At 44.9% G+C, this 14,334-nt stretch overlaps 1 protein-coding gene across 1 annotated transcript in view; it reads left to right on the forward strand.

The window, feature by feature from the left end:
• The window catches only part of OPCML (opioid binding protein/cell adhesion molecule like), a 493,175-nt gene that overhangs the window by 476,136 nt on the left and 2,705 nt on the right, over window positions 1–14,334 (forward strand). The window contains exons 4-6 of the mRNA XM_021696393.1: window positions 2,355–2,489; window positions 2,902–3,022; window positions 3,518–3,669. Of these exons, the coding sequence (XP_021552068.1) occupies window positions 2,355–2,489; window positions 2,902–3,022; window positions 3,518–3,669 (408 nt within the window). The remainder of the gene's footprint in view (window positions 1–2,354; window positions 2,490–2,901; window positions 3,023–3,517; window positions 3,670–14,334) is intronic.

Below are 14,334 nucleotides of genomic sequence, written 5' to 3' on the forward strand. Positions count from 1 at the left end.
AACTAGCCTGAATGATTAAATGTCTGCTGCAGTGGAGGGCTTGTGACCAGCACCACTACCCTGAGATCCTGGTGAATAGGGCCCTACCCCAGCCCCAGGGGGCGCCATGCTCTGGAGTGTCTTCCTTGACATTTTCTAAGTCCTCCTCTGGTGCCTGGGACCAGCCTAGGCCAACAATACCATTAAGGAGAGATACTCAGATTCTAGACTGGGAGTGTGTGTCCTGTCCTGGGCCCCATTATTCCCCTTCAGGGTGGGGTGCATTTCCAACCTCTACTCTCAGCCATTCTTCACATGGGTTCAACCAGATTCCCCAAGATCCCCAAACTCACACCTGTGGACTTGTTCTGGGACCCGGTCCACAGGTCCAGGTTCTAGGAAGGTGGTAAAGGATTGCTTCTCCTGACGGTGCAAGATTTCTTTCATGTAACTGCATGAGATTGGGTTACCAGAATGGTGCTGATGTTGGATGACTCTGCTTGATTATATAGAGAAGGACCTCTTGAAAAATATTTTGCCAGGGGACCCACACCTGCTTGGGATGTCCTGGTGTAACTGATGGCAGAGCCTGGGTGGTTGGGACTTGGGGTGGGGGGTGGAGGCAGGGAAAGCAACAGGAGCTGAAAAGCAATTGGTCTGAGGAAATGGACAGGGTTGGTGGAAACTCCCCAAGGGTTAGACTTGGAGCAAAGTCAGGATGCTAAAGCACCTGCCTCCCTACCCCTCCCATCACCCTACCCCTCATCTTCCTGCTCCTCCATATCCATGGTTGACATAGACTTAGTTGACTAAACACCCACTGGATAAGAATAAGTTTATATGGGGGTGTGAGGAAAGTTATAATGAGTTTTTATCTTCCTGAAAACTAGTTTCACTCTAATGCCTGGAGCACAAAAAAGAATCAGGCAGCAGGCCTACAAGAAAGGCAAATGACGGGCGCCTGGGTGGCTCAGTTGGTTAAGCGACTGCCTTCAGCTCAGGTCATGATCCTGGAGTCCCGGGATCGAGTCCCACATCGGGCTCCCTGCTCAGCAGGGAGTCTGCTTCTCCCTCCGACCCTCCTCCCTCTCATGCTCTCTGTCTCTCATTCTCTCTGTCTCAAATAAATAAATAAAATCTTAAAAAAAAAAAAAAGGCAAATGACTGTATTTCGTCCCTGGCATTTGTGTTGGCTGCGTTTTCACAGGACCCTGGTGCTTTGACAGAACTGAAAACATTTGGGGTTCAAGACAGAGGGTCCGTTCTCTTTGCACTGAACCACAGGGAGGGGGATGAGGGATGAGAGAGAGGAGCCAGATTGTCGTAAGACACATAATGGTGATTGCAAACAATGTACATTTTGTGACCGTACAATATTTTGGATCATGAGTTCCAAGCTTCAGAAGTGCCTAGGAACAAAGTCTCCAGAATGTCCCACGAAGTTGGGTATTAAATCCACAAGGCTGTTCTAGTAACCATGGATCCATCATTTGGGGCTACCACATTTATCTTACATTGGCAATCATTTATTGAGCACCAAATGCATAGTGGTTACAAAATGCTTCCACATTCATTCTTTCTCCAGTTCATCTACTCCAGGACGGTTTGAAACCAAATCAACTGCTTTGCATCGATCTGTATTAAACTATTAAATGGTCACTTATTTATTCTACAAGTAGTTAGTAGTTTGTGTTCCATATCCAAAGGAATGTTTTTTTTTTTGAGAGAGAGAGAGAGAGGTGGGGACAGAGGGAGAGGGAGAGAGAATCTCAAGCAGGCTCCACACCCAGCATGGAGTCCAACTAGGGGCTCAATCTCATGACCGTGAGATCATGACCTGAGCCAAAATCAAGAGCCAGATGCTTAACAGGCTGAGCCACCTAGACACCCCACAAAGGGATTTCTACATAATGAAAAGTTAAGATGCCCATGCTAACATAGTCTAAAGTTATTCCCACATTTTTTATTTTTTATATATACATATATATGTATGTATGTATATATTATATCATTACAATTCTCTTTAAAAGATCGAAGTTTAGTAATGTGCTGGGATTTTTCACACGTATTCTCTTAGTTAATCCTCATCATAATCATATTTGAAAAATAATGAAAATCTTTTCTTTTCAAATGGTCTGAAAGTTAAAGTGAGTTGGACAAAAACACAATGACCCAAGACTCAAGCAGAGAATTTCTTTCTCCAAATGCCATACTATTTGGTCAACATGATATCTTATAATCTTTGACTCAATGTTGAAACCTCATTTTTACAGCTTTTTGTATTCCTTCCCCTCCAAGCTCATGATGTGAATATAGTTCTGTCCCTGGTTTCACGGTTTCTTGATTGTTTCTTTCTCTTTCTTTCCTCCCAGAAGGCCAGGGCTTTGTAAGTGAGGATGAATACCTGGAAATCTCTGACATCAAACGTGACCAGTCTGGGGAATATGAATGCAGCGCCTTGAATGATGTGGCTGCACCTGATGTGCGGAAAGTAAAAATCACTGTAAACTGTGAGTTGACCCATTGTCAGGAAGTTTCAGAGGAAAAGAGAATATAGGGACTGAGGGAACAAGCTGGTCATGGCAATGCCATTTTCTGACCATCCCAAATTGTTTCCAACAGGAAAATACTGTGTCACATTGCTTTGCACCATGACTGTCTCCACTGCCATTTTGCCCCTGGAATCTATCTGTGCCCGTCAGAGTTTTAGCTAATGGGGAGAATTGTTAACTTTGAATTGGTTTGAAGGCTTAAGAAGATGCTGGGGTAAATGCAATATCCTTGAGCAAGAAATTCTTTTCCTAAAATAAATGGTTATTTAACTGGGAAGGTGGGGTGGCACAAGAAATCCATTTGCACAGCAGGTGACTAAATGTGCCTTTCATTTGTTTTGTGAAATCACTCTGCATTTTCCTCCTGCAGACCCTCCCTATATCTCAAAAGCCAAGAACACTGGTGTGTCTGTTGGTCAGAAGGGTATCTTGAGCTGTGAAGCTTCTGCGGTGCCTATGGCTGAATTCCAGTGGTTCAAGGAAGATACCAGGTACCTTAAAAATGGAAATAGGGCATATCTGAGGCAGAGCTGATGGATCATTCCCCACATGGAAAGGGAATGATAAAGTAAAGGGGAAAGATGTGGCAAAACCAAAATGCATTTGTCTCCTTTATAACAGAGTCTCTTTTTAGAACCAGAAACAAACAAACAAACAAACAAAAAAATCAAGGAAGCTGGCAAGTGGGAAAATGAATTGACTTGGTTTCAGAATCTGAGATTAGTTAGGGACATGGCAGCCCTCAATGCCTAGAAGCCAGTGAACCTCACCTTTGGAGCGTGAATATCCTTTCCTTTTTCCTCCTCTGGAGGCTGTGGTACTCATGTTTTGGGTTAAAGAGACTGGGTCAGTTCGAGGAAAGGTGTCTGTGAGCAGGGCCTCCTTGTAGGATTCATCTCTGGTATCTTTCAGTTCCCCCCAGCATCTCTGTCTGCTATTTCACTCTGTTTGTAGAACCAGACCAGCAATACCTTCTCTTCTTGCAGGCTAGCCACTGGCCTGGGCGGCGTGAGGATTGAGAACAAAGGCCACATATCCACTCTGACTTTCTTCAATGTTTCGGAAAAGGATTATGGGAACTATACTTGTGTGGCTACAAATAAGCTTGGGAACAGCAACGCCAGCATCACACTGTATGGTGAGTGCAGGAAGCCTGGATGCAGTGGGCTCGTCCATGAGGGAGCACTTCGGGGCTGTAGAGGGAGGAAGGCTCAATCTGCTTGGCCTGTGTCCATCCATACTGCTCAACCCACCACCCTTAGATACGACGTGCTTCTCCCTGTCGTTCTCCTAAGCATGTGATACAGTGATGTTTGCAAGGTAGTTGCTATCTCCTGGTCCACTGAAAGGCAAGGTTTGCACCTTATAAAAGGAGTAGACCCAATTCTGAACCAAGCTGAATGGTGGTTGCCATAAAAAACATAGGACCATGGAATAGTTCGGTTGTAGTATCTAATAGTCTGTGGGGGTGAGTTAGATACACTTTTAAGATACCTTCTATAGGAAGAGTCTATAATTCTGGGGGTTATATTCATAGATTTGAACCAAGTCAACTGCTGCCATCATGATGCTCATGTTGACTGCCATGTCACATTCTCACTCATTGGAGCAGGTGGAGCAGCAGTCTGAGTCCTCATCAAGACGACTGTTCTGTCCACAGCTGGAGCATCAAACCCTCCTCTGAAGGCCTTTTCCTCCCATATGGATGGAGAGGTCTCCAGAGCCCTGACTGGCTCCACTGGAAGCCCTTATCTTTCCCTCACTCAGCCTTCCCACATTGCTGTGTCCATCCCCTGGTGCCACATTTCACATCATGGGCCAGGGTCAGCTTGTTGTGATATTTTGTGTGTGTATGTACTTGTTTATTTGCTGAGATTTCGTTAGAGTTGAGTGGGATGGAAAGGTATTCATTTTCCCATGTGTATCTCAGACCCGGAACAAGCTTTCAGCGCTGACATTAACTAAACTTTGTCCACCAACCATCTGAAATGTGTGATCTATGTCTTTTGTTTTCTCTCTGCATTGTGTGTGCATTGTGCTGTGTGTGTCTTAGAAATAAGCCCCTCATCAGCAGTGGCAGGTGGGTACAGCATGTTCCTTCCTTCCTCTGCCTGCCTGAATGCCTATGCTTTTTAATTTAAGCCCACTTCAAAGATTGCCTGCTCCACCTCCCTGACTTATTTATCTTTAGTAGATAGATCTCAGGGGGTTTGGTTTGCACAGGTTAGGTAACAAGCATGTAGAATATGATGGCTTTCACATACACACATCATTATATATTTTGGGGGGAAGGGGTTTTCCCCCCAAAGCAATGCACTTCGACTCGGTGGCCTGTAAAATAGAGGAGTGTTTTGCTATTTCTGCACATAGCAGCACCAAGAGGAACCCAGCCCAGAGATGAAATCGATTATCAAATGATTGTCTCCATGGGGAAGTCACCCTAGTATGAATGTTTTATTCTCTTAGCTCAGGGCAAAAAGCAATAATGACTTAATTCTATAAACATCATTTCAAAATAGAAGTACCTGGGGTCATTATTCATCATAATAGTAATAATATCTACCATTTACCAAATATTTACTGGTTTCTAGGCATTTTGTTAGTACTGTGCAAAACAGGTTATTAACTCCATTTTAAAGACAAGTGCAAAGAAGACCAGCAAGGTTAAGTAACACTGAAGTACACGTACCAGTGAGTAGGTGCTGGATGAAACCCAGACTTGGCCCTCCATCAGACCCTGGGCAAACAGAGAGTGATGCACACATGCGCACACACACACTTGCACACAGTTAGATGAAGCAGCAGCAGGTGCCTCACTGTGCTTCCAGAGGCAGCGGCCTCACAGCCCTAGTTCCCTATGCTCAATCTCAGTCACATACAAAGTGATAACACTTGGAATGTTCCAGACTTGGAATCAGCTCTGTAACTGTCACTTTTCATAGCTCTGGATCTAGGAGAATCATGGGCCACTAGCGCTACCCAAGCCTTGAGGTCTATGACTGCCCATCTCTTGGTTTTGATAAAACTGAGGGGAAAGAGTGGGGTGGGTGTCATGCCCTGACCCTCACCCTGCCATCGCCCTCTGAGTGGGGTCACCAGGGGTATTGAGTATGGCGAAGAGAGTGAACCTAGGACTGATAACCAGATAATCTAGGTTCTTGTGCTTCCCTACCTCTGATGAGAGAGATGTGCCATAGCAGGTAACAACAGCAAACATATGCACACCTGTACTAGCCTGTTAGGGCTGCCCTAACAAACTGTCATCGGCTGGGGGGCTTAAACAATGGAAATGTATTTCCTCACAATTCTGGAGGCCAGGAGTCCAGGATCAAGCCAGGAAGATCTATCATCCGTTTTTGATGAGTGCTCTCTTCTTGGATGTAGACAACTGCTTTGTCCTCACGTGGACCTTCTTTTGAGTGTGTGGAGTGACACAGACAGAAAGGGCAGCAGTGGGAGGAGAAAGACAGGGCTCTCTGGCATGGCTTCTTATTAGGACCCAAATACTATGGAATCAGGACCCTACCATTATAACCTCATGTAACCTTAATTACTCCCTGATGGGCCCCATCTCCAAATACACATTGGGGGTTACGTCTTCAACATATGAATGTGGGGAGATACAGTCCTGTCCACAGGGAAGACATAGCTTCATATCCCAATGCAGCCATCCACATGCCAGCCACTTCATCTTGCTGAGCCTTACTTTCATCATGGGTGCTATTGGGATATCAATACCTTCTTTAAAAGGCTAGTGAGAGGACTGTGTAGGTCTTACAGAGAGAGAGCCCGGCAGGTGCTATGTTTAGATGCGTGACTTCAACAACATGCCAAGTCTACAGGCCTCAGTTTACCCAGCTAAAATGGGGATGATATTTCTTGGCCTGCTGCCTCTCATTGTGAATTGTCCATAAGACAATATTTACTACGGAGGCATGACAAACTGAAACTTGTATAAATGCAAGGTATTGCAGTTACTTCCGCTGCTCGCCAACACCTGTGACGCAGCCCCTCTTATTACTGCTTCCCTTGGTGTGGCTGCCGAGATTGTTGCTCAACTGGACTGCGCGTTCCTTTCTTCCAGAGTCTCTTATGCCCTTTACTGCAGCATCTCCAATATCTGTAATCCACCCAGCCTGCTTCACCTGGTTAGTACCCACTCACCTCCCATCATCCCTTCCTGAGAGAAGCCTTCCTTGACCTCTGTGAGTGGGCCAGTCCTCCATTGCACACTCTCATATAACAGCCCCTTCAAAAGCCACACTGACAGGCCTTCGGAAGGCCACTCGCACCACAGTGCACTTGCTAGCATTCATTCAGCGAGTACGCGCCAGTACTTGCCACAAGTAGGGCACTGTTCTCAGTGACAAGGACACAGGAGTGCGCGGCAGCTATAGTCCTTGTCCCTATAGCCTTTCCTTGCTAGTTGCAATTTCACTTCTGTCTCATTTATTTAGTTTGCTTGATTAGTCTTTCCTCCCTTTTAGCCTGTATGCTCCATAAACAAAGGGACCATGTCTGGTTTCATTCTTAGAACCTAGCACAGAGATCCACACACAGTGGTGGGTCAGACAAATCTTGTTGAATGAGTGAACATGTATATACAGAGATTGGAGAGTTGTGTTGGTGATGCCAGCAGCAAGAATTCAACTGTCAAGGATGAAATATGGCAGCATGGAGTAGGGTCTAAAGACTCAGAGCCTCTTTGAAGCCAGGTTGTGCTGCTCACTGGCTGAATGGCTCTGGGAAAGTCAATCTCAGTGTGCTTATTTTTTTCATCAGTGCGGGTATTTTAGAAAAGATGTCCTGTAATTGTCTGACACTATGCCTGAGTGGAAATAGCTTAACAAAGGATCAGAATGACATTGTCCAGTAGACCAGCCCTTTCTGTTGGCCATGAGTGTTCCTTCCAGTCCTCAATATTCCCATAATTATGGCTAACTAGTGTTACCAGGCACTTACTATGTGCAGAGCCACTAGACTCAGTGTTCTACATGTTTTATCTCATTTAATGATTCTAGGAAGTAAGTAGTATATTTATCCCGATTTTACAAAGGATGAAATTGAGACATTAGGCAGGTTACTCAACTCTTAGAGTTGAGTGGCTTATAAATGCTTGAGCTGAGATTTAAACCTATGTACTCTGGTTCCAGTGTCTGAGCTCTTTCTCCTATTTCGATCCAACTCACCATACTTGGCAACCCATCATGGACATTGGTGGATGCCCTTCCAGATGGAAGCCCATCTCAACAATTAGCCTGCTTGGACCCATTTCCCATACCAGCATCTCCCCTGTTCCATCTAAATCTGAACCCATTCTGCAGTAAACATAGGGGTGCATATATATTTTTTTTTGAATTAGTGTTTTCACTTTTGTTGGGCAAAAACCCAGTAGTGGAATTAATGGATCATATGGTAATTCTATTTTTAATTTCTTGAGGAACCTCCATACTGTTTTCCACAGTGGCTGCACCAATTTGCATTCCCACCAACAGTGCATGAGGATTCCTTCAAATAATTTAAAAAGCAAAAACTAAATCTGAACCCATTCTTTTAAAGGACGTTTTTTACGTTTACAACCCATACACACATACTTCCCAAATATACACCTCCCCTCCACCCCACATTCCCAGGCATACATTGGTGTTTGCCCTCAAAGAGTATACGATTGTTTTTGGAGACCCTTCTGACTCTGCACTGTGACCCCATCACAACACATACTCATAATAGGGCTCTCGCACAAACATATCTTTATCTATTTCCTACCTACATGCAAAGAACAAGGGAAAGTGGGATGAAAGCAGTTTCAAAAGAACACATAAGACAAAGCCCGTGAGACAGTGGGTTGGTGAGCGAGCTGAAGCAGGAAGTGATGGGGCAGGTGGTGAGAGTGAACACAGGTGGGTGGGCGACACACAGAGACAAATCAGTGGTTGGCACTGACATGAGGTGTTTCTTCCCTGCACGCCAGTTGCAGCCCCTTCAAAAGCCACATTGACAGGATAGGTCAGGCAGGCAGAGTGCAGCTCAAAGTGGCATTTTAGACTGCCTGTATGTTCCTTAGTGCGGGGCAACTGCAGGTCCTGGAAAGACAGCACAACACTGAGAGACCAGGAGCAAGGAAAATGGTGTTCTGGTCCCGACCCCGGTTCAAACAAACTGATGCTCTCTGTTCTGTTTCCTGGTTGTCTGTTGAATGTAAGAACAGAACAAGATGGACTCTCAGCTGACTTCCAGCTAAGTGTTCTAAATTTAAGCAACAGTGGAGAAACAGTATTAAAGGCAGGTCTCCAAAACCCATCATCCATAAACTTGGAAATGGTGGCAACTAAAATGCTTTTTCTATGGAAAAGCAAACTGCTCTAAGTATAAGTAAGTTGTACTGAGTGGAAGCAGGCTTTTGCAGGCCCACCTGGAGTGCTAGCACCTTGAAGTCTTGCCAAGCCTGTGTGCAGCAGAGGGAAGGCCAGGCTCAGCCTGCTGGCCCCAGCTCTGCCCCCTCCCCCCGCTCCCCCCAGGAAGCCACTCACTTCTCTCAGCTTGTCAACCCACTTTGCCTCCCCTGGGTCCTGAGCAAGAGGCCCCATCCCCCTGCCCTTAGAGTGCAGAGAGCGAAGATTCTGAACTTAATTACATCGGGCACTGCAGAGAGTGCGATGTGCTTAATGAGCCATATAAACGCCTGGATTACTGGAACTGGCAGAGGAGAGGGACAGAGAGCGCAAACAATGCCGGAAAGGAGGGGGTTGCTGCAGAGAGAAAAGCAGATTTCTCACATTTTATCTGAGAAATCGTAGCAACACAAATTAGTTACATTAAGAGTTAAGCATCAGGAATAAGGACAACTGATAGGAATCTTGTCATTGCAAATGAAAACGGCAAAATATTCCAGTTAAGGCAACATCTGGGCTCTGGATTTTTTCCTCGGGCAATGCCTCAGCCCCACTCAGAGCAGCCAGGACTCAAGCCTACCTCAGCGGGCCCTGCAAGCCATAAGGACAGAATCTATATTTTCTTTTGCTAATGGCCATTCCTCTAGAATAAATATACATATCAGGCTGCTCTTCAAACTGGATTTTCTTCAACTACAGGCAGCACCAACCAACTCCTCTCAGGCTCCACCCTTTGCTGACCGCGTCCCCAACACCACGCACACCATTGGTACTTGTAGGCAGAGCCTCAGAGCCGGGCCTTTGTCCCCCACCCCACCCCAACACACTTCTGTCTCTGTTAGCCTTCCCTACTCTTTTATTAAGAGCACACCTTTCCCCCAGGTGCCTCCAGGGGAGACCTGAGGAGTGGGTGCGATGAGTCTGGAGATGGTCTTTAGTGTACCGTACTGCATCTTCTCTTGCCTTCTCCTCCAGACCTCTGACAGCTGGAGTCTTTGTTTTCATCCCCTCCTCCTCTAGCACCATCATGCCTCAGTCTGCCACGCTCTGCTCCCTCCTAACACCCAGCAGAATCTCAGTTCCAGACCTCCCTTTGGCCCCCAGCACCCCCTCCTGGCTTCTGTGACATACCCAGGTAGTGACTTTCCTACCGTTCTGGGTTAGTCTGCTGCTGGCCCCTCCACCCCCTGCCCCATCAGTCTGCCCAGGGAGTGTACCACAGTGAGAGGAGAACGGGTCTTCTGTGTCTTCAGGCATCTTACAGAACAACATTTTGGTCTGCATTGCACTTGCTTTGGGGGCTTTAAAAATGCAGATTCATGGGTCTTGCCCCGGACCCATTTAAGCACAGTCTCCAGGGAAGGTCCCGAGAATGTGCTTTTAAAGCAAGCTCTCCAAGGGACTCTTTTGCACACTGAAGACTGATGGTCTCTGAGCACTTGTCTGATAACTACAAAAGTTGCATCTCTAGCATTCTCCTGAATTCTGAGCTACGAACCCTCTCCCTACCTGAATGTTCCATGAGAATCTCAAACTCAACCTTTTTCTCTCAGGTATGCCTCTCACTCCAACGTATACCTTATCTTCTCCCCAACATACTCTCACTAGAATCTGTCCGGTCGTTCTGACCTCTTCCTTTCCCTTCCCCTTCTACCTGGGGGCCTGTGAGTCCCAGCAAGCAGACCTGGCTTGCTGGCTCGCCATTCCATCCTCACTTACACTGGACATGTGCCTTCCCTGAGCAGTTATGCTATTCTCTTATTGATTCCTGCATGTTTGGTGATCCCTTTCTAATCTCTTTGCCACTGTGGGGCCATGTGACCTTTCCAAAACTCAGAATGAAACTGCTCATACCCTGCTGAAAGCTGCCTCCCAGGAAAGCATGGCCTTGAGGGTTCTTCTTGCTCTGAGATCCACACCCCCTTATACTTCAGGTTCTCCTACTGCCTTCTATGCACCCACCGTGCTAGACCCAGAACACGGATCCCATGACACATGTCAGCCTCTGACCATGCTGCTTCAGCTCTTTTCATCGCTCCATCCATTCAGATTGAGTTACAAAGTTCCCAACCCTGCACAAACAAGTCAATAGACAGCTACAGTAGAATAATAGAATATAATAAGTGAAAAAGCCACTAGCTATTAAGTGTCAGCCAGACATGGTTTAAACAGCTAAGAACACTATGAGGTCAGTGCTGTTATTATTCCCACTTCCAAGAAGAAGAGCCTGGAGCCCCGAGAATTCAGGTGGTGGGACTGAATTCCCGCAGACAGGAATTCTACCACTCAAGGAAATGACAACACCAGGTTTTGCATCCAGGTCTGTCTGATCTTAAGCCCGTGTTTCTTTTTAACCCATACATATCCTGTGTCTTCCAGGATGCTGTAGGGTCACAGATGGAGGCTTTTGCCCTCTTCCCTGTCTGATAAAATTGTACTTATCCCTTAAGGTTCTACTCAATTTTATTCTGTCCATAAGGTGATTCCGAGCCCCACTGAAGAAGCACTCATCTTTGGGGCTTTCAGGGTAGCTTATATTTTGTTTGTATTTGTTTCTGCACTTAAAGGATGTAGCCCTGTATCTTGCAGTGGTTTTTGCCCAGTAAACATCTGTCAAATTAATAAATATAATTTCCAGTCAATGGGGGCATCAGGGATTGCCCTTATAGAGAGTGAAACTCTCCAATAACCAAAGAGAAGCCAAATACTCAAAAGAACTCGTGGTCTTCTCCCCCAGGGAAGCCAAATTATTATTTCTCTGACACTCTCCCTTGCATTCCAGCTTCCGTATTTGGAATTTAGGGTTCCCCTCACCCTGGGTCTTTCTTCTGAGGGAGACTCTATCAAACATTCCAGTTCACTGTTTAGGAAGACGTTCATCAAATGATTTCTTCTTGCAGAGACATCAAAAACTGCACATATTTGTCCATTTCCTGCTGATAATGTATATGATTTTTATTTTCCAAATCCACAATTTAAATCCAGGTGGGAGCGAATGAGTCAGAGAGATATACCATTGCTTTTGGCTGGTGACAGCAGCGGAATCATTTGTACTTTCCCCAACCTGCAAAATGTCAACATATTAGAAAAAAAAAATGCAGACATTTCACATTTCATTCCTGATGAGGTTCCTTGTCGTTCCCTCGCACCCCACCCTCCTCTATCTGAATCATTGACATCTGGCTATTAGTCTAAGCATTTAGAATGTAACACTGAGCATTCAGGGTGTGCTGACGTCAGCACACACACGAGAGCTTGTGGTTCGGCATAGACCAAAGTCTTGTCTCTTTCAAGTTTGTGATGAGCTGACAGATTTGAATGAACTTCTGATATTAACTTCTTCAGCTTTTGTCTTTGTGGTAAATACAAAACAAGGAGCGCTAAAGAGAACAAAACAAAGATGGCTGCCTTTTTTGGCCTCTTTATTCACAAGTCTTCGAGCTGCAAAGCCCAGTTAATCTTCCTTGTAAAACAACACAGTGCCATGTTTTCCACTGTAATTAAAGACAATGGAGGAAAAGTTCCCTTTGAAGGGGAATGAAGCGCCTTCATCAGCCAGCACTGCTGAAAATAGGTTTATGTTTCACCAACAAGTGTAACGCGTGCATCCTCTAATTAGATTTCCTTGCTCCTCTTTTAATCACCAAGAACATCATTATCCTTTTAGTTCCTCATTAGGAAGGTCACATAGTTCATATTCATACTTATAAAACCTATCCAAATTTCAGAACAAAACTGTATCTTCTTACACTTCAGATACTTCATTGATCTCACTGTGCTATCACCAAGTTCAACTTGCCTGTGGGGTTTTTCTTTCTTTTCTTTTTTAATGTGATCACCCTACCACCTGCTATGTTAGTAGAATTACAGCGATACACTCTAATGTTGCTGAAGAACCATGCCATATTTTCATGGCAATCATGGAAAGGAAAAACCGTGACACATTTCAATACTTCCATTGCCATTTTTAAGCTTTGAATCTCTTGCGAGGCAAGATCTCATCAGTAAGCTTAAATATATTTGAGGGGAGCTTTGTGCTGGGTTTGGGTACTTTGATTTTCAAAACCTGCTCCCTCTGAGGGTGATCTGTCACCCCTCGGCATAGTCTTACTTGCAGGGGAACTAGGCCTGCAGGTTGCTTCTAGGTTAAGCTCTCCATTGAATTTGCTTCTTTAAAAATCTAATGTTTAGTATATTTAATTTAACAAAGTGAGTAGCCTCTCCACAGTGGACTTTATTTTATTTATTTGTTTGTTTGTTTCTTATTTCCTTCTCTTAACCCTGCTGAGAGTCACATCTGGCCATAAATCTTCCCTCTGGCCCGGAATACACACACCAATTGACCTTCATGCCATGTACCATTTCTGGAATTTATCCCTTGATCTCTCTCTTCTTTCTATATGCTGAAGACTAAAGTATTTTTGTCTGCATATGTGTCCCCAAGGTATTTTGTCGTTGTCATTGTTGTCATTCACAGTTTGTTTTGTGGCTTTGCATCATCATTTCAGCTTTTATCCTCAGGGACGCTCCCCTTCAGACATGAAGGAAACAGTGTGTAACGTTGAAAGGGTGGAGGAGGATCTGGATCAAGGGAAAGGGCAAAAATACACGTTCTCACTTCCAATTTATCCCTGACAAATATTTAATTAAACCTGATATTCGTCCAGCCATTCTAATTGAACTGAGTCACTGTTAACCATAAAAATGATCCCTTAAATGTGGCAATTGCCCAGAGAGGAAGTTGGGCCTCTAACTACACTTGCTCCTTTGGGAAGCTTTTGCCTGTGGCTATAGCCACTTCAGGTCTTTTAAGGAGTGACCAGGTCACTTGCTTGCTCGCCATAGCCAAGTTTGCTCTCAGCTTGTGTTTGGCACTTGTCCTTGAGAGCCTACTATTCCACAGGGTCTCTATTTAAAGCAGGGTCCCCACAAAAGATCCTATTTTAAGGATCAGCAGTTATTGTCCTGGTTCTAATTCACCTCATATTTATTCATCCTTTACTTCTACTCAGTGATCTTACCCATCATCTTATCTAATCCTCAAAACAACCCTACAGGGGGAGATGAAACTACCCCTCCCCATTTTATACGTTAAAAAAAACCCCAAAAAACTGTTTCAGAGAAGTTGACTGTCTTGTCCAAAGTCATCCTGCTAGTGAGTCCCAGAGCCAGAATTCAAATTCAGTCCTCTCTGACTCCTGAATTTAATTCTCTTAAGACTCCAACAGGGAGGGTATTCTTGAGATGAAAGGGATACTGGTTATTTGTTCCAAATGGCTTTCTTCTCAGGATCTGGAAGCATTTAAAAAATTTCTTTCCTTTCTTCCTTACCTTTCTTCCTTCCTTCCTTCCTTCCTTCCTTCCTTCCTTCCTTCCTTCCTTCCTTCCTTCCTTCCTTCCTTCCTTCCTTC

The sequence above is a fragment of the Neomonachus schauinslandi genome, chromosome 11 (genome assembly GCF_002201575.2).
Source record: "Neomonachus schauinslandi chromosome 11, ASM220157v2, whole genome shotgun sequence".
Taxonomy (NCBI): Eukaryota; Metazoa; Chordata; class Mammalia; order Carnivora; family Phocidae; genus Neomonachus; species Neomonachus schauinslandi.